General features: G+C 53.8%; 1 protein-coding gene across 3 annotated transcripts in view; it reads right to left on the bottom strand.

The window, feature by feature from the left end:
* Gnao1 (G protein subunit alpha o1) overlaps nucleotides 1–17,428 on the bottom strand; it is a 147,610-nt gene that overhangs the window by 2,525 nt on the left and 127,657 nt on the right. For 2 of the 3 annotated variants that reach the window (XM_038313242.1, XM_038313241.1), the window contains exons 5-7: nucleotides 15,259–15,387; nucleotides 14,349–14,478; nucleotides 2,473–2,626 (exon numbers count right to left, since the gene is read on the bottom strand). In XM_038313242.1, coding sequence (XP_038169170.1) covers nucleotides 2,473–2,626; nucleotides 14,349–14,478; nucleotides 15,259–15,387 — 413 coding nt within the window. Of the gene's footprint in view, nucleotides 1–2,472; nucleotides 2,627–8,140; nucleotides 9,267–10,612; nucleotides 10,767–14,348; nucleotides 14,479–15,258; nucleotides 15,388–17,428 lie in introns of those variants that run through there. The other variant, XM_038313240.2, reaches the window with a different exon arrangement.

The raw sequence follows: 17,428 nt of genomic DNA on the forward strand, positions 1-17,428 counted from the left end.
TGCTGGGCACCAACTAGCCTGGGCTCTATCTGCAGTAGTTCCCTCCATGGACTGGGCCATCACTAAACAGTCTTAGTCCTTGGGAGAGTGGCCAGGACACGGGGACAATGCGAGGCTTAAAGGATATCATGTGAGACATCCACGGGCTCCTACAATGCCCCTAACGATTCCTCGTGTGTTGCCTTTATTCTGGCAGGCTGGGTGGTGCTAACAGGGCACACCTGTGCGTGATACAAGGCGTTTTCCAGCCAGCTACACTCTAAGCGCTTGTAGATCTGCTCCGCAGGCGCCTTTTATTGAAAACCATATTAATACGGACTATGACAAAAGTATGGGAAAGCCCTGAACGAGGAAGACTCCCCATTTCCTTCAGTCTTTCAGGGGTGGCCCAGTACAGAAACAGCACAATGGTGTTCTGGGAGTGTGAGCACAGGCTGGCTGCCCGGGGTGTGCACCATTGGAGGCTCTGACTGGCAAGGACTTTCCTTCTGAAACAAAAGATAGTTCTAGGTCAGAGTTCCAGTCCAGTGGTGAGCCAGTGTGAAGGCTGAGGGGTGGAGCATCCCTCAGGTGGGGTTGGGGGAAGCCTCCTCCACCCACCATCACAGAGCTGTTGAGAGCAGAAGCCCATCTGGTGCCAAGCTACATCCAAGCCTTCAGAGGGCAGAGAGTGGCAGAGGCTGCCCTGTCGAAGAGCTTCCTGGCTGGAAAGCTCCAAGAAGAGCAGGTGGACTTCCAGACGGAGCGGCTGCCACACTGTGCCATGTCTGCTGAACCTGGGGTTTTACACAGTCCCACTGCCACCCTGAAATGCTGGCCTACCTAGTTTCTCAGACAACCACCTCCTAACCCTCTTCCTCTACTTGGTCTGCGTCCTCACCCCATGGTGGCATGACATTTGTAACTGCTTGTTCTCTTTCATGATGTTTGAATTCAAACTGTATCCTGTGTAGGCCCTGGAGAACTGGGGACATCCAGCAGCTACTCTCTGACGACTCAGGCATTATTCCTAAGGAGCCCTAAGACAACACCTGGGGCCGTTGGGCCTCCTTACATAGCCACAATTTTATAAAAAGCCTTGGGAGTTGGGAAGTTCTTGCTGAGGCTGAAGAAGGAAACAGTTGCTGCCAAAAGCAAGGTATGGCCTCCTGTGTTTGCTTTTGGGGGTGATTTTTTTTTTTTGCACTTGCTCTACCAACAGAGGGCACCTCCTCAGTTCCCTCAAGACCATGACAGCAGTGACCAGCAGTTGTGTAGACATGGCACTAAATACCAGTCTCTCTCACCATCCCTCTAGCCACCCCGAGGTGCCATCATGGTCTGCTATGGCACCCAGATGAACACGGGGTGCCACAGGTTAAATAACTGGCTCCCTCTGCCCCTTGCAATATGTTAAGTACCGCAGCGCATCTCGGTATCGGCTGTTGGGTCCTCTCCTCCACATGGCTAATCTTCAGTAGTGAAGAAGCTGGGTGAGACTGTCATCCACCTGTGCCACAGTTTAGGGCTCCTTTGGCTGGTTTTGGGAACCTGCGTGACCCTAGGACCTGAGTCCAGTACTACAGACCAACTTTGGGGCCATGTCAGTGAGTTTCATTCAGGTCCATGCAACATGTGCCCATATCTGGAGGCTGGGGTACATCCTCTGCCTTAGCAGGGTGTTGGTCTTATCCTCAATTCTGCCCCAAGGGAACCATAAAACTATCCAGTCTTTAGAGGGCTGGGCTTGGCTCTGGCTTCGAATCAACTCCCCCTTTAGCCTTTCCCTCCTGGATCTGTTTGGAGCGAGTTTTGTTGGCATGGGGTGGGGGGATGTACAGACATTCCTCTGAGAACCTAACTAAGTGGGGAAACAGGTTCAAAAAAAGCAGGAAAAAAAGCAGGCGGGTGGGGAGGAAGCTCCCTCTACATGGAGTGGTTTGACCTGGGTGAAGAAAGCGGTTTCGTGTAGTTGGGTGACGGCAGGGAGAGCTGGCATGATGGGGAAGGTGAGGCATGTCTGGAGCAAACTGGTGGAGAGCACAGGTCCCTGAGTCACCCTCCCACGCCACCAGCCTGCCTTTTTCTTCTACAAGGCGGTGGCTGTGCTGGGCCAAGGAGAGGAGAGGTACCTCATGAGAATTTGGAGGGCTCTCCTACTAAGTCCCGAGACATCAGGAATGACCAGGAAGAAAGCAAAGGAACACAAGTGTCCTGTTCTGCCTCGATCCCTAAAGCATTCATTAGGACACTTTGGAAAGGCCACCGCCTAGCCAGGGACATGTCCACAGCTGGCCATGTCTCCGTGCTTCTCCAATACGCTAACAGACTCCTGCACTGGCCCCTCGCTTTCCAGTTGCCCTGCCCAGCAGGCTGCTGCAGCCCACAGGTTGGGGGATTCCAGTTGGTGTCTTTTGTAGGGGATGTGGGTGGGGGGATCCCGGTCCACACCCAGGACTGGGGCTTGTGCTGGCCCAGGGCTGTAGCACCCACCTGGGTATTCAGGGAAGCAGATGGTCAGGGGCGACTTCTTAATCTTCTCGCCAAAGAGGTCTTTCTTGTTGAGGAAGAGAATGATGGAGGTATCGATGAAAAACTTGTTGTTACAGATGGAATCGAAGAGCATGAGAGACTCGTGCATGCGGTTCTGCAGCCCCGGTGGGGAGGGGAGAGAGCGAGACAGAGAGAGACACACAGAGACAGGGAAGAGAAGAAGAGAGTTAGGTGTGAAGAGAGACTGGGTCGTTCAGCACCCAGGAGGCCTGGGCTCCAGGCTCCTCCGTGAGGTCAATGGATAAAGCTGGTAGTTGAGAATGCATCAAGGTGCATCTGATGCTAGCACACCAAGCACCTACCATTCTGGGCCAGTGGGAGACTGGTCTGGGAGCCGGCTGTGGCTCCCTGGATGAGGCTGAGGTTATGAAACCCAGGATCAGAATGGCAGAGCCCCAAGCTATGTGATCGTCTCCCTAGAATGTGTGTGAGCACAGTGCAGGACTGGAGTCAGGGAGCTGAGCTTTCACTTTGTCTGGCCCCCCTTTGCTTCTGCCCAGTCAGGCCTCTCTCATGAGTTGGCAGGTGGGAGGGTACACGCCAGGAAGATGGGGTGACTGCTACTAGCATCCTTGAGGGTGGCCACTCAAGGAGTGTGTGAGGCCATTTTCAGGGACGGGGCAGACGTCTCCTCCTGCTGGGCTAAACCTGGCCTACAAGGCCTTAAGCATGGCAGATAGGAATTACTATCCTGTACACAGAAACTTAGAAGTGGCTGGATATGATGGACACCCAGAATAAAGCCTGACTTTCGGGAGAATGACCTTTCACCCCAGGTAAAGGCCAATCGTTTTACTTTAGAAGCCAAGCACATTCACCTGTTTCTCGCTATAGGGAGCCTGTTCTAGTTTTGGGAAGCTCGTCACCTGAGTATGAACTCAAGCTCTGAGCAATCTGCACTAGATCTCTGGCAAGTAAACAGAAGGGCAGAACGAGTGTGGATGTTGCTGGACATTGCTGAGGCTCGTGGACCTGGGGCAAACGAGCAGGAGCTGGGTTACCTGCAGGCCTCGTGGCCATTCTGCCTTCCCGTCTGAGCAGGAGCTAAGATGACAAAGTGACAACCGCCGGTCCTGAGCCCCACCTTGTGCAGGCACCATGCTCAGCGCTCTACCTGCCTAAGGTCCCTCAGCTCAACCTGTAGGGGGTGGGTAGCTGTGACCCTGAAGAGCAGAGAGCAGTGCTGGGAGATGTGGCTCAGTAGGTAAAGTGCTTGCCTAGCATGCTGGAGGTTCTGGGTTCCATCCCCTGCTCTGCAAGAAAGCTAATGTAAACCAGAGCAGACATGCACTGGGCCCTGAGCCCCACCCAGAGCTTCTTGGGTCGTTTTTCCAGTTAGTGTGGTAATCTGGGCCTTTCAAGAAGTCATCAGTGTCATGACTGGCTCCATGCCTTAGGGCCAGCCCTGACTTCCGTCATCTTTCTCAGCCTGTGAACTCTGTTCGTAGGGCCTACAGTAATATGCGGTTCACAGCCCGAGTTCTCAGCTGCTTCCCACATCCCCTGGACAACAGAAAAACACAGTGCCCCCTTGTATCTGCTGCGAATTACTGTCCTTTGATTCTGCTAAGCAAATCCAGTGACCTTCATTCTTATTCTCCCATAAAGCCTCCCTGTCCTCTGCACAGGACTCGTGTGCCATCTTGGTGGACTCTGCTCAGAGAGGTGTGCCATGCGGACCTGTGTTCAGGACCTAGCATCGTGACACTTGCAACCGGTACGACAGCAGGGAAGCTCTGAGACTCCAAGATTTCAACAGGAAAACATCCTACAGGGGCACCAAGGCCTACAGCTGCCAATGCAAAACCTCAACCATTGCACATTGTCCCAAAAGTTACTGGGTCTCCAGGTGGTGGTGGGCACAGCACAGATATTTGGGATGCTAAGGACCAGAGAGAAATCACAGCAGGGTCACCAGAGTTGTTCAAGCTAATGTTGGAGGACACTTGCTATGGACAGGGCTGAAAGACTCCTCAAGGGTTGATATGCCTAGGTTTGGAAGACTCAAGAACAATTCACCAAGGTTCCTGGATTCCCAGCTGCTGAGTCTCGGCTCACACAGGCCCCACCCCCACACTGCAGTCCACGTTTAGGTCAGTGGTACCTTGTGTAGGAACAAGGTCTGAGGTCCTGGGAGCAGCATGAATTAGCCGAGATTCAGACGTCAATGGACATGCACAGAACTGCTCTGAGGGATGGGACATGCAGTAGGGCTGGACAGAACTCCGGGAGGGCAGTGAGCAGGGAAGCTGCTGGGGGAGCGCCGGTACTGAGACCCTCTCCATGCTCAGCCTGACAGCCACCCCTCAGGAGCCCATGACCAACATGCCTGGAGTACAACAGCTTGTACTCACAGGAGGAAATAGACGCCAGGTACATTCAGAGCAGACATCGCCAAAATAGAGAAAAGAGAAGTCAGAGATCATGGATGGCCAACAGCCACCTGCCTGCCACTGCTTTCGCACGGAGCCACTGGAGCCTTCCTGAGGCTCAATTCCTCCCAGTCCTCTACCTGCCCCGGTAGTGGCAGAGCTGAGAACAGAAGGAAGCCATGTCACAATGACCAGCACCCAGCACCAGATCATGCGCCTTGGTCCTAGGTATCTTGAGACACCAGGTGCTAGGGTGCTAGGGCCCTGGGAAGCAGCTCAGCACAGGACGGACCCACCCCTGCCTCACAAGCAAGCCTGGAGTGAGCAGGGTGGCCAGTGGCCTGAATCCTGCTCCCAGCAGCGCTGTGCCTACTCTGCTAGACTGCCCGCAGCCCCGACACTGGGAAGAACAGAACCAGTTGCGTAGGTTTATCTGGCAGAAGCTCCTCGGCACTGACACAATACATCACACTTGTGCTAGAAAGAGCTGGCACTTTTTATTAATGGTGGGTGACTAATAAATACATTATGGCAGCCAATAAATTATTACAGTAACTAGGTATTTATTAAATCAGCAAGTCACTCTTCTTACAAAATGACAGTTAATGAGGGTAGGTGATGGCAATGGATCAGGAGGTGGGGGCCACTGCACCTAAGGCTCTGCTAAGGGGAAAAGAGGGTACCCGGCCTGTGGCCTGGGACTAGAAGGTGCGCATAGGCCACATGGGTCAAGTCAGGAGTCAGGAAGAAGACTGGGAAGTGGAGGGCTGCTGCCCACGCAGGGCAGGCAGCTGTGGCTGGTGCAAGAAGCTAAAGGGGAGTGGGGAGTGGGCTGAGAGCCGCTGGGAAGAGCAGTGTATCTGCTGGTGGCCTTTTGTGCCTGGGGAAGAGAAGAATGCTGCCCTTCATTGGGTAGCCTGCTCCTACTAGAGGGCTCAGGACTGGGGATAAAGGCCATTATTTCTGCTTTCCTTCCGCCCTCCTTGACATGGCCATTATCTGGCATGGTCTCTAAGGCCAACCCCACTCTCTAAGCAGGTGTGTATAAGGCTCTTCCTCCTGAGGGGTGGGGTGTGGGGGAGGCCTGCTTACACACTGGGTCCTGTTCTTTGGGATGCTGGGCCTTTCTTTCTCTAGCTTGTAGCCTGACGGGATCAACAGCCTGGAAGGCGCTTGCCTCCAGTAGTCCAGACAGGATCTCCACCGAGAGCTGTGGGGCTGCCCCTGAAGCTTACCAGGAGGCTCAGAGAGAAGCAGGGGCAGCTAGAAGATTCCCTGTACCCCAGAATCCTCAGAAGAAGGTGGCAGGCTATGACTGGGTGGGGGGGAGCGGAGATCTGGAGGCTTCATGAGTCTCTCCTGTGTGTGGTAGGTCTCCTCGTCAAGAGGCTGGGTCGGATGGAGAAGGGGAGGGGATCAGGAAGAGAGAAGCCTGCCCTCAGGGTACCGGCTGTAGCATGTAGTGTGGGGGAACCACGGGCACATGGGTTGCAGCAGTACTTTCTGCAGAAGGTAAGGGCTGGGGTGAAGTGTTGTCAGCCCTCTCTGCAGGACCTGTGGATAGCCAGGTTCTGGGGTTGAGGACTCTCAGTGATAATCAGTGCAGTCCACACAGGTCAGGTGCCTTCAGTTCCCAACAGCAGGTATAGGCCTGGGCTAGGAGGCCGAGATGACTGAGGTCTTTTGCCTGGTCCAAGAGGATCCAAAAGGATAGGGCACTAGGATCTAGGGACTCTACAGAAGGGAATCACAGGAGGCTGAAGGCCAGAGCTACTGGGGAGTGGCTTAGACTGGAAAGAGTCTATCTTCATCCCCAAATCAGAGTTCAATACAGCACCCTCCACAATTCAGACCAAAGACTTGGGGGGGGCCTCTACCCATGTTTAAAGGGAAGATTCTTGGAATGGTCAGGGATACAGGCACAGGACTGGCCCGCGGGCAAGAGGCATGGTTCCACGAATGTGGTGAAGGCACTCTTCCTGGGAACTGGCTCCTGGCCTGCTGAGTGAGAGCATTCAGAGACTGTAGGATAATCACTGGCATGACCACTACAGATAAGAGACACTGCCCTGGTCTGGCCACTTACAACGCTTCCCCCACACCCAGAGCCACGACGGAGCCACGCCTCATCTATTATCCACATTTCCTCCCCCCCCCCCCATGGTAGAACCGCTGGTGATAACACAGATGAGAGGGGGACACTTTCCCTGCAGACCGTGTTCTTGAAGGCCTACAGTAGACAGCCTAAGACCGCTCTCTCTGGGATGGCCAGAGTGGGGGGGGCCGAGAGCAGTGCAAGACACGAACAGGAGCCGGGGTCTAGGCTGGCCCTGGCCCCGTGAGGGCTCTGGCTACTGCCCTGCAATGATCTGAGGGGGTTGCTCGGGAAGTGGGAACGTTGTGGTCATAGGAATGGTGACTTCTATCTCCCCGGAAGTGGTCTTAAAAGATGGAGCTGGGCCAACATCCCTTGATTGCAGGTGTTTTTAAATTTGGGATTAGTCTGGGGACACAGGTGGCCACACACAGTGGGGCCAATGACTTAATCGGCCTTAGCCACCACATCAGGTCGCCGAGACTGTGGGCTCCAGAAGTCTATTCTCTGCTACCTCCCAGTTCCTGGCACAAGGTTCTCAAACGATGGTGGTGTAGACAATGTGGGTTGAGGGGGAGTGGCAAGGCAGTCAAACTGGGGTGAGCTTCCTAGAGGATCACCCCTGCAAGCATTTGGCTCTGGGGAAGGTTCCCGTGTCTCCTGGACCACCCAGAGATCTGTTCTTGTTGGAACCAACAAGCCCAGAGCGGTTGGCATGGCCAGGGGGACTGGGAAAGAGAGCCAGGGTCCTGCCTGGCCTGGGGCTGAGCACTGTTCAGAGTGGAGGTCAGAACATAGGGCTTGAGGAGGGCAGAGACCCTTCTAGGTTAGATCTCTCCCCACTGCTCTGTGGACACACTGGCATCCCTAGGTACAGCCAGTGCCAGGAGCACACTGTCTCAACCACCGGCCATCGGAGCAGCTGACTGTCCGAAGTCAGCCAAGGCTAGGGCTGCCAAAACCATTCCACCCCCTTTTCTTAGGAACTTCTGCAGTAAAGTCCCTCCCTGGGCTCCTAGGGCTCTTTCCCCCTAGGGGGCGGGTGTATGTCTGAGTTCATTTGTACTCCTCCTAAGCTCACACTCCAGGGTGCTGTTGGCTCATCGCTTGCTTTCTGCCCCGAGAGCAGGAATATACCAAGGGTTTCCTGCCTTCCTGACCAAGGTGGAGAAAAGCAGGACACTGGCTTCAGGGCTCAGTCTCCTGTGCTTGCCTGAAGAGCTTCCAGTCCCAAGCTTGCTTACTCTGGCTGAGACTTGAAGAAAAGGGCAGCTGAGCCTGTATGAGCAGAACCAGCAGATAGCTCTTTCAGGACTTAAATCAACCTGTGCAGGAAAGAGCTGCCTGCCCCCTCCATTCTCCTCCCCACCCTAACTTCTAGGGCACAGGTGTTGTTTCCCCACCAAGGCTCTTTTGTAACTGCCCAGTCTTAAGGAATAATCCCAGGTTCATGGGAGTCAGGGCTGAGTTTTCTGGGGATTCTAAGGGCAAGGCAGAGAAGGGCCAAGATCCAAGGTGAATGAGGAAAGCCCTCCCCAACGTCTGAGTCTTTGCACCCCAAAAGTGGCTTGATTATGTGTTGGTGTTTGGCGACAGAACTGCCCTCTACCAAACAGACCCTAAGGAAAGCTGAGAGATGGCATCTACTGTCCCCGTATCAGCCAGCACCTGTCACAGGGCCATCCTGCAAGCCACCCTATCACCTAGGTGAAAAAGAGACACAGGACTTTGAATAGGAGGCACAGATACAGGACAGGAAATGACCATTCTGAACCAGATGGCAGCGTTGCTCACTCAGGCTCAGAGTAAAACACCTAAAGAGACATGGTTGGCCGGCGAGCAACATCCAGGTGGTGGGAAGCATTTCCTGGCCTTGTGCGTGGTGCTCCACACCTCTGCCCAACCCTGTTCCCATGTGTCATGCAGCCAGAGTGGGGTAGGGTGGGGCTGCTCAAAGGATGCCGCCTCCTCCCCCAGGGACAGCCTCTGGGATTTTCTTCAGTGCACAGAGCATCCTAGTGGTGGCAGAGCTCTGGACCAGGGGAGAAGTGAGCAGCAGGCTGGGCAGGAGGCCAGGGCTCAGTAGAGTCCACAGCCCCGCAGATTTTTGGCGATGATGACGTCCGTCACAGCATCAAAGACAAACTGGATGTTGTTGGTGTCCGTGGCACAGGTGACATGGGTGTAGATTTCCTTGTGAGCTGATTTATTCTTACTCTCATACTGCCCCTGGATGTGAGCCACAGCTTCTGGGAAGGCACTGGGGCCTGCAAGATGAAACAGTCGGTGAGGGGAGTCAGCTGATGGAGGTACCCTGGAGTCGCTCAGCACGGAATCCCTGGGCTGGCCATCGAGTCATTTAGGCCAGTGGCTATGGAGCAGGTGCCAGAATCCTCCTCAGGACCACTAGAAGCAACAGGCCTATATATGGAGTGGGAAGCTTTAGAGCTCAACTCCAGCTGGGGGTTGGAACCTAGAGCAGCGATCTCCCTAGGAAGCCACAGACACCGCCATCTCAGTGACTGGCTAACTGAGGTGGGGGCTGCCTGTGAAGCTGCTGTTTTCTCCCCACAGGCCTACTATCTCCAGATGCAAATTCTGTCTTGCCACCAGCTGCAGGTGGGACAGAAAGCACTGCTTTTAAGCAGGTATTGCCTCTCTATGTGCCCATGAGTCTGCAGAGAGGGCCAGAACCCGCTTTAAACTGCAGGTAAGGTAGGAGGACCATGCATTCTGCCTGGCATCTGTGAGCCTCTGTGGGCTCCTCCCCTTCTCCTCGATGCTGCCCTCTGTTCCCTCATAGCACAGCTGAAAACTGACTTGCTCATAGTGATCTGGTTCCCTGGTAAGTTCAGGGAGAAAGCACTGGCTTGGAGAAGGATAGAAAGGCAGAACTCAAACTCTGCATGGAAACCCTCCATGTCCCCCCACCCCCACCCCATCTTCTAAGAACTCAAGGCGAGTCTAGACCAGACTGGGACCATTTGCTAAGGGAGGAACATGAAGAGAACTGGAACTGGAGCCACAGTGCAGAACTGGGGGTGGCACATCTGAAGGGAGAGGCCCAGCCACCTCAGGCATAAGTGCATAGACCACAGCCTGGCTACGAGCATCTACAGACCACAGCTGTTTGCTGAGCCAGGGCTGGAAGTAAGGCTAGTGTCCTCTCAGTTAGGGGCTCTTCCTGCTGATGTTGGTGACCAGCCCTCAGGGTGTATCAGAGGCCATCTTACAGCTGGAGAAGAGTCTGGCTGGATGGTGAGGGGCGAAGTCCGTTCTCCTCAGCTAAAAGCTCTTGGGGTTCTTGCCTACAGACCAGTCTGATTGTGAGAAACGAAGGGCGGGATGTAGAAAGCTATGCTGCTCGCCTGTGGGGCCATGGCCTGGAGCTCCCTAGGGTGGTTACTATTACACTGGAGACTGAGCTGAAACAAGCCAGGGCTCCAGGACCCAGCTGCCCAGGTCTTCTTATCACAGCTGGCTTAGTACAGTTCCTTGGGGTGGATTCTGCAGGCTGAGCTGGGTGCACTGAAGCACAGTAAAGGCCCAGACAGACCTGTCTCCTTGGCTGCCCACAGCTGCAAGGGGCTGTGTGGAATGCGAAGGGTTCTACCTGTGTATTCAGGAAAGCAGATGGTCAATGGGGACTTCGTGATCTTCTCCTCAAATATGTCCTTCTTGTTGAGAAACAGGATGATGGATGTGTCTGTGAACCACTTGTTGTTGCAAATGCTGTCAAAAAGCTTCAGGGATTCATGCATGCGGTTCTGCAACAGAGTGGAGAGGCAGGTGAGGGCTGGTGGTACCCAACACCCTGACCTACTGTGGCTATGACATAGCAAGACAAGCAGAGGGATGGGCCACCAATGCTCTTAATGCAATATTGGGGACAGAGGCAGAGGGCCCACGAGGACAAACAGGACATGTCCCTGCTTCATTCCACACACAGGCAGGTTTGGGTGGAGCTGGGGTGGATCAGGAGTGCTGTCCCTTCCAGAGAGAGCTGGCCTGGGCGGGGCACTGAGGTCACTGCAGAGGCTGCAGTCCCTGGAGAGGACATGCACCATGCACATAGAGGGCAGGAGTGCAACCACCATCCAATATGTCTACACGAAACTGGATCATGCAGACTTCTCTACCATGGTCTCATTCATTTTTGCCAGCGAGGTCAGGAGGGTGCACACATTCCGTCGGATAACATTAACCGAGGACTGAGGTCCTCGAATTAATCCAGAGTTGGAAGCAGATGCCAGGGGGACAGCGTCTCAGGGGTGATGTTGCTGTGGCCTTGGTTGTTTGGGTGACTTTGTTGGTTGATTGGGCTATGCCCGGGCTGAGGGAAGCTTTCTCTGGGAAAGCTGGGAGTTGGGGCTGGTTTCTCAGAAGAGGGGCCTGGAGAACCCCAAGAAGAAACTCAGCAAAACAGATTGAAACCGAGAGGAAGCTAAAAACCCAGTAGAGGAGGAAAAAGAAACCCTGAAAAATTGATCCAATCAGTCTCAGACCCAGGAAGTGCAGGGCAGCTATGCGAGGCACCTATACAGGCCTCAGCTGCCTTGTGACGGGCAGGCGCTGCAGCTGGGATGGATGGAAGGCTGTGTGGAGAGGATGGCCCCAGCTCCGAAGCCAGCATGGAGCATAGGCCTGGGGCTGGTATTCACAGCAAAGTCACCCAGCGGAGCCCTGAGAACCTGCTGCTTTCAACTCTTAGCTCATGTTTGATCAGAGGGAGGTGCTTCATACCTGCCGGGCTTGGAGGGTCTCTCAGAATCTGCCCATGGTTTTGGCCTTGCTTTGGTAAGAAAAGGCCTTGCAGGTGCTGGTGGCAGTAGTGGTGAAGTTGTGGCAGCCTGTGGCCCAGCTGAGTGGTGCTGAGAGCAGGTACGAGGACAAGATGAGCCCGTGGGGTCCCAGGGTGCAGCGGGCAGGGTGGCTGGTCCGGTGTTGGGCAGCCACTAGCTGCAGGGCCTTCCTGGCCTAGCTCCAGGAGCTGTCTCCAGACATCTTTGTCTCTGTAGCCCCAATTTTCCTCCCCAGGCCAGGGAGGGAAGTGCAGAGCTGGCTAGAGGGGAAGACTGAGGACCAAGGACTGGGTCATTGGTGCCTACATCTTGCCTCTCTAGGATAGAACATCCAAACTCTACCACCAGTCCTCTGGCTACAACATCTGGACAGAGGAGCAGAACGCTATTTCAGCTCTTAGCCCATCACCCCCCCGCCCCCCCGCCCATGCCTGAGCAAGGTGTGGCGATTACGCATGATCACGTAGGTGGCAGGAGTGATGCCAGGTCTTGGGCTGAATCCATCTGACTCCCAAGCTGTTCAGTTCACACACATGCCCCCCACACACCGACAACTGCTAGTATGGTTTGACTGTCACTATAGCTAGGAGCCACTGCTGTGGGCTGCTGGCAAGTTGGAAGGCAGCCCCTGTTCCCTAGAGGTTTGGTGCTTTCCTCTGGTTGTTGGGTGGCCAGGCCCGGGGAGGGAGAACTCTAGGAAGAGCTCATTTCTGACTTTGGCCCATTTGTTTATCCTTCCTCAGAGTTCTTGCCTCCAGCTTTTGTGGAGAAAAGCAAGGGAAATGGGGAATGAGCTGGAGGCAGGGGAAAGGCTAAGAGAGCAGTAAGGTTAGGAAGGACACTGGAGGGAAAGTGTCTAGGTGCATAGGAGCAAGGCTAGTGAGGAGTTAAGGGGAAGCAGGTAGGGAGCCACCCCCACTTGGAGACCTGAGGCCACAGGGCTTGGTACCCACTGGACATTCCCAGAGCTATGCTGTGCTCTGGAGATTACTGAGGGTCTGGCCCCACTGCTGATGGTCCTGGGCCTTTGCTCTGGCAGGGCAGGTTCAAAGGAGAGACCATGCTCTCACCATCCAGCCTCCACCTCCTTGATTCTTTTCCATGTGATGTAGCATCTACTTGCAGAACAGACAGGCCACAGGGAGTAGGCACAATGGCTCTCATAACACAGAGGCACCCATAGTGGGGAAGAGTGTACTGGGCCAGTCATTCTGATGGATGCACTAACAGGAGAATGTCCTGGGCTTCGGGTAGTCATAGAGTCTGGAGTTCAAGAGTGTTCTAGGCCATGTTTTCCCCACCCCGTACTGGGGCTTGGGACTAGACCACTGTCTGCCACAGTCACCGAGAGTGACAGCTCTGAACCCCAGCCATCACAAGAAGAGCCTGGACCACCCCTCCTACCAGCAGCTTGGCTTCCATCTGCCAAAAGTTTCATCATTCAGTGTGAACTACTCAGGACGACGGGTCCTCCACTACCAGCACTGTACCCTCTCTCAGCACACACCCCAAGAGCTCATCCACCCCCTCCATAGACAACAGTAATGACGGGACTGGGACTGGGAAACAAATTGGATTCCTAAGGTAGACAGGCCTTGTTCAAGGACAGCACAACCACAGGCCCCTCTTCTGACCCTTGGTGCTGATCCCAAAGGCTCAGGGTGAAGCACTCCTATTCCAGATAGGAAGGCAGATGCCAAAGTGTGAGTCCACAGCCATGAACCCCACTCTCAGAAGTGGGCTTGTCTCCCATGACCCAGTAGGATATCCTTGAGGCCTGGTCCCTTTCTAGGCTTTGTGGATAGGCCCACAGACTTGAGGGCTGAAACTCCAAATGGGAAAAGTTCAGTGGATGTACCTCGCTCAGGGCAATACTATACTGGCTGGCCAGGCACTGTTAAGCAAAAAACGCTTTCATGGCCTTAGACAAAGCAGGTGGTATTATTGTCCCCACTTTCCAGGCGACAGGAACCCAGCCAGAAAGGGTGCTGCCTGAATTGAGCTCATACCAATGAGCAGCAGAGACAGGATGAGGCCAAGGGGATGGCTGACAAGGACCCTCTCAAGCCAGGTGGCAGGTCTTAGAGGCTGAGAATGACATAGAGAACCCACGCTTGACACTCCCAGTATGCCTGTTTCTTGGTGCCCCTCTTGGCCAGGTAGCCCCACAGCTCTCCAGCAGGCCAGAATCCCAGGAAGGGCAGAAGAAGCTAAGGCTGCCTTTCCAGTTGCGCACACGCTCTTGCTTGGCTGCTGTCTGGCTTTGTAGGATTTGCTTAATTTTTTTCTGGTCTATTAGCCCTGTGTGACTCCACTGTTTACTAACAAGGTGCTTACTGGTCAGACCCTGCGTTGATAAGTTATCCGCAGCACATTTGAATACAAACTTCACTGGGAGCCCCCAGCTGCCTCTGTTGTACTGGCATGACGAGCATCTGCCTTGACAACACAGACCGTGTGAGGGTGCCTGCGAGAGGCCATCTGTGAGGTCCGAGAGCTCTGAATGTTGGCTGGCTCTGTGGCCAGCGTTCCCTTCAGGTCACTCACCGTGGTTTCGTCCTCGTGGAGCACCTGGTCATAGCCGCTGAGTGCGACACAGAAGATGATGGCCGTGACATCCTCGAAGCAGTGGATCCACTTCTTGCGTTCAGATCGCTGGCCCCCAACGTCAAACAGCCTGTAGAAAGTCAAGGAAAGCTATGAGGGCGGGGATACCTGTTATCTAGTCGGGAGAATGCTGAGCAGTGGGGATGCTGTATCTCATTCTGAGCACCAACAGACTGACAGACGAGCCACTGCTACCCCTGGGTCCTGAGGGCGGCTTTCATTACCCCTGAGACCTGTCCCAGGACTGAATTTGTGCAAATACAGTGACTCAAAGACCTGCCCCACCTTTGGCCTCTCTTCTAGATTCACCTGATATCAAGAAACCACACTTGGAAGACAGCCCAGGGGTCACTAGGCCTTAGGCCGTGTCTCTTGGGAGACAAAATCCTCCAGTAGGGCTCCAGGAACCTGGCAGGCCAGTTCAGGCTCCTGTTCTTTGGCACTCAGAGCCCCTGGATCCCACGTATGTTCTGCGTCTGGGAAAACCCCACTTCTGTAGGTTCTCCGTAATGCGAGAGGGGAGCTGCCCTCTCAGCCTCTCTGGCTTTGAGACTGTACTGATGCTTGGGTCTCCTCACCTGGTGCAGGCTTACCCACCCTGTCCCCTTCCAGGGGCTATGAAGTAAAGCACCTGCTGTTGTTAGCCCTTAACCTCAGCAGGAAACAAGTTCTCAGATGGGCTTCTTCTGATATCTACTTGTCTGATGAAATGAGGGTGATCCTCGAGGCAAGACACCACATGACTATCCAGATGAGGTGAATCAGGGCATGGACATTCCCCCATCTCTCTGCCGCATCACCAGGCCCAGCGCTAGGGCCTGTCAGCAGGTCCCATCTCCTTAGGCCTCACCTGAAGTGGAGGTTCTTGAATGTGAAGTGGGTTTCTACGATGCCGGTGGTTTTGACCCTGGTTCGGAGGATGTCCTGCTCAGTGGGCTGGTAGTCAGCGGCTCCAATCCGATCCAGGCTGTCCAGGTAGCTGGGGGTGACAACATACAAGAGTCCATGAACCTGGGCCCTGCTCACAATCTCTGGAATCCAGCATCCGCCATACCTTTTGCAAGGTTGACTGTGGAGCACTTAGTCAATGTGGGGACAATCAAAGGAACACTTGAGGGTCTTAGTCTCTACGGTCCTCAAATTCAGACTCAAAGCAGCAAGGCATGTAGACCCAGCTACCCTGGGCTGAGACTTGCTAATGAGACTGCCAGCATCACAGCACAATTCTGTTATATCTTCATTTGAAAATAATAATGGTCAACAGGTATGATCTATTCTCTTAAAAAATTATATATATTTTACTTTTATATTACATGTATGGGTGTTTTGTCTGAATGTATGTCTGTGTACCACAGGGGCCAGAAGAGCGTTTCAGAAGCCCTGGAACTGGAGTTACAGACAGCTGTGAGCTTCCATGCAAGTACTGGGAATTAAACCCATGTCTTCTGGATTCAGCTAGTGCTTTTAACTGCTGAGTCATCTCTCCAGTCCCCAGTTCCATTCTTTACATGTATTCATATTCCATCAATATAGGTAAGTCCCATGCTCCAGAATCTTCTTATTGCTCTATGGTGCTCTGAGTCTCTGTCTACCGTTCTATACATCCTCTTGTTTACCAAGGTCTCTGTGCCTCTTCCCATTTGATGTTCTTGTCAGCAGGGACCAAGGGGTCCATCTCGGCTGAGCAGTGGTAGGGGCTTCCTAGAACCCAGATCTTTGGAATTAGAGTTCCCCAAGTGCTCTCAATGGAAGGGAAGATGGGGAAGGTGCTGAGGGAGCAGAGTAGGTCAGTGGTGTTGGGTCCACCTGACAGGTTCCTTCTAGAACGACTGAGTGTATCTGGAAGGTTTTGCTTTCAGTCCTCTGTGCCTGACGTTCCTCCTCCACAACTACCAACGGCCTCTTCTTTCAGGCCAATATCCTTGATGGTGCTGTACACCAGGCCTGGGGAACCCTTTGTCTCGCTGTTCCTACCCCAGCTGGGCCATGTTCTCTGAACACACAAGCCGGGCCCTGGTCTCACTTTGTGCTTGCTGAGTCTCACCAAGGCATCCCTAACCATGTATGCTGGTTGGGATTTTTCACCTGGACACAAACCTAGACTTATCTGGGAAGAGGGAATCTTAGTTAAGAAAATGCCTTCATGAGACTGGCCTGTAGGCAAGTCTGTGTGGAATTTTCTTGATTGATGACTGATGTGGATGGCCTCACTAAGGTGAAGAAGTGTTGTAGCAGGCAAGCGAGCGAAGACCAGGGCAGAGGCACAGCAACTGATTGGTCGGTCCCTTTCCCTCTGGCTTGGGATCCACAGGGGCATGGTTGGAGCAGGGTAGGGGTGGGGTGGTATGGTAATCAATTGGGGTTTTAGGATGTTAATGGTTCTTTCCACAGGGGTACAATTTCACAGCCCTATCAGGACCAGTTTAACTCCTAAAAGAACATAACTCTAGACCAAAAATAGCACTTATGAAAGCAAGGTGTGGTGCATGTACCTGTAATCACAGTACTCAAAAGGGCAAGGCACAAGGATGGAGAGGTCTGAGGCCAGTCTTCTATAAAACAAGTTCCAGGAAGTTCCAGGTAAACGTGGATACACAGCGAGAGCCCATCTCAAGATGAGACAGGCAAAGTGACACTCATGGTTCTTCTGCCTGCACCTATTGGCTTTCTCTCAGAGAGGCAGTACAGGAGGCATGACTAGGAGAACACCATTCCACTGGGCAAAATTAGAAGGTGGCAAAGGGGAGCCAGAGAGTAAAATTCAAAAGGAGTGGAGGGACAGGTAATTGCAAATACTCAAATTCTAACAGTGAGCACAGGAAGAATGAAAACTGAGACCAACAGAAAACTGGGGGTGGCGGCAGAGTGTGGGAAGGAGGAAGGTGAGTTGAGCTGAACTCCATATTTCAAGGAAAGGGTCAGGAAATACTGAGCAGTATAGGACGAGTTAGTGGAAACAGCGGAAGAGAGCGGACAGGTGGTGAGGCGGGGGGTGTGGGGGGTGTGGCCGATGGTGGCCA

The sequence above is a fragment of the Arvicola amphibius genome, chromosome 15 (assembly GCF_903992535.2).
Source record: "Arvicola amphibius chromosome 15, mArvAmp1.2, whole genome shotgun sequence".
NCBI classification, from domain to species: Eukaryota; Metazoa; Chordata; class Mammalia; order Rodentia; family Cricetidae; genus Arvicola; species Arvicola amphibius.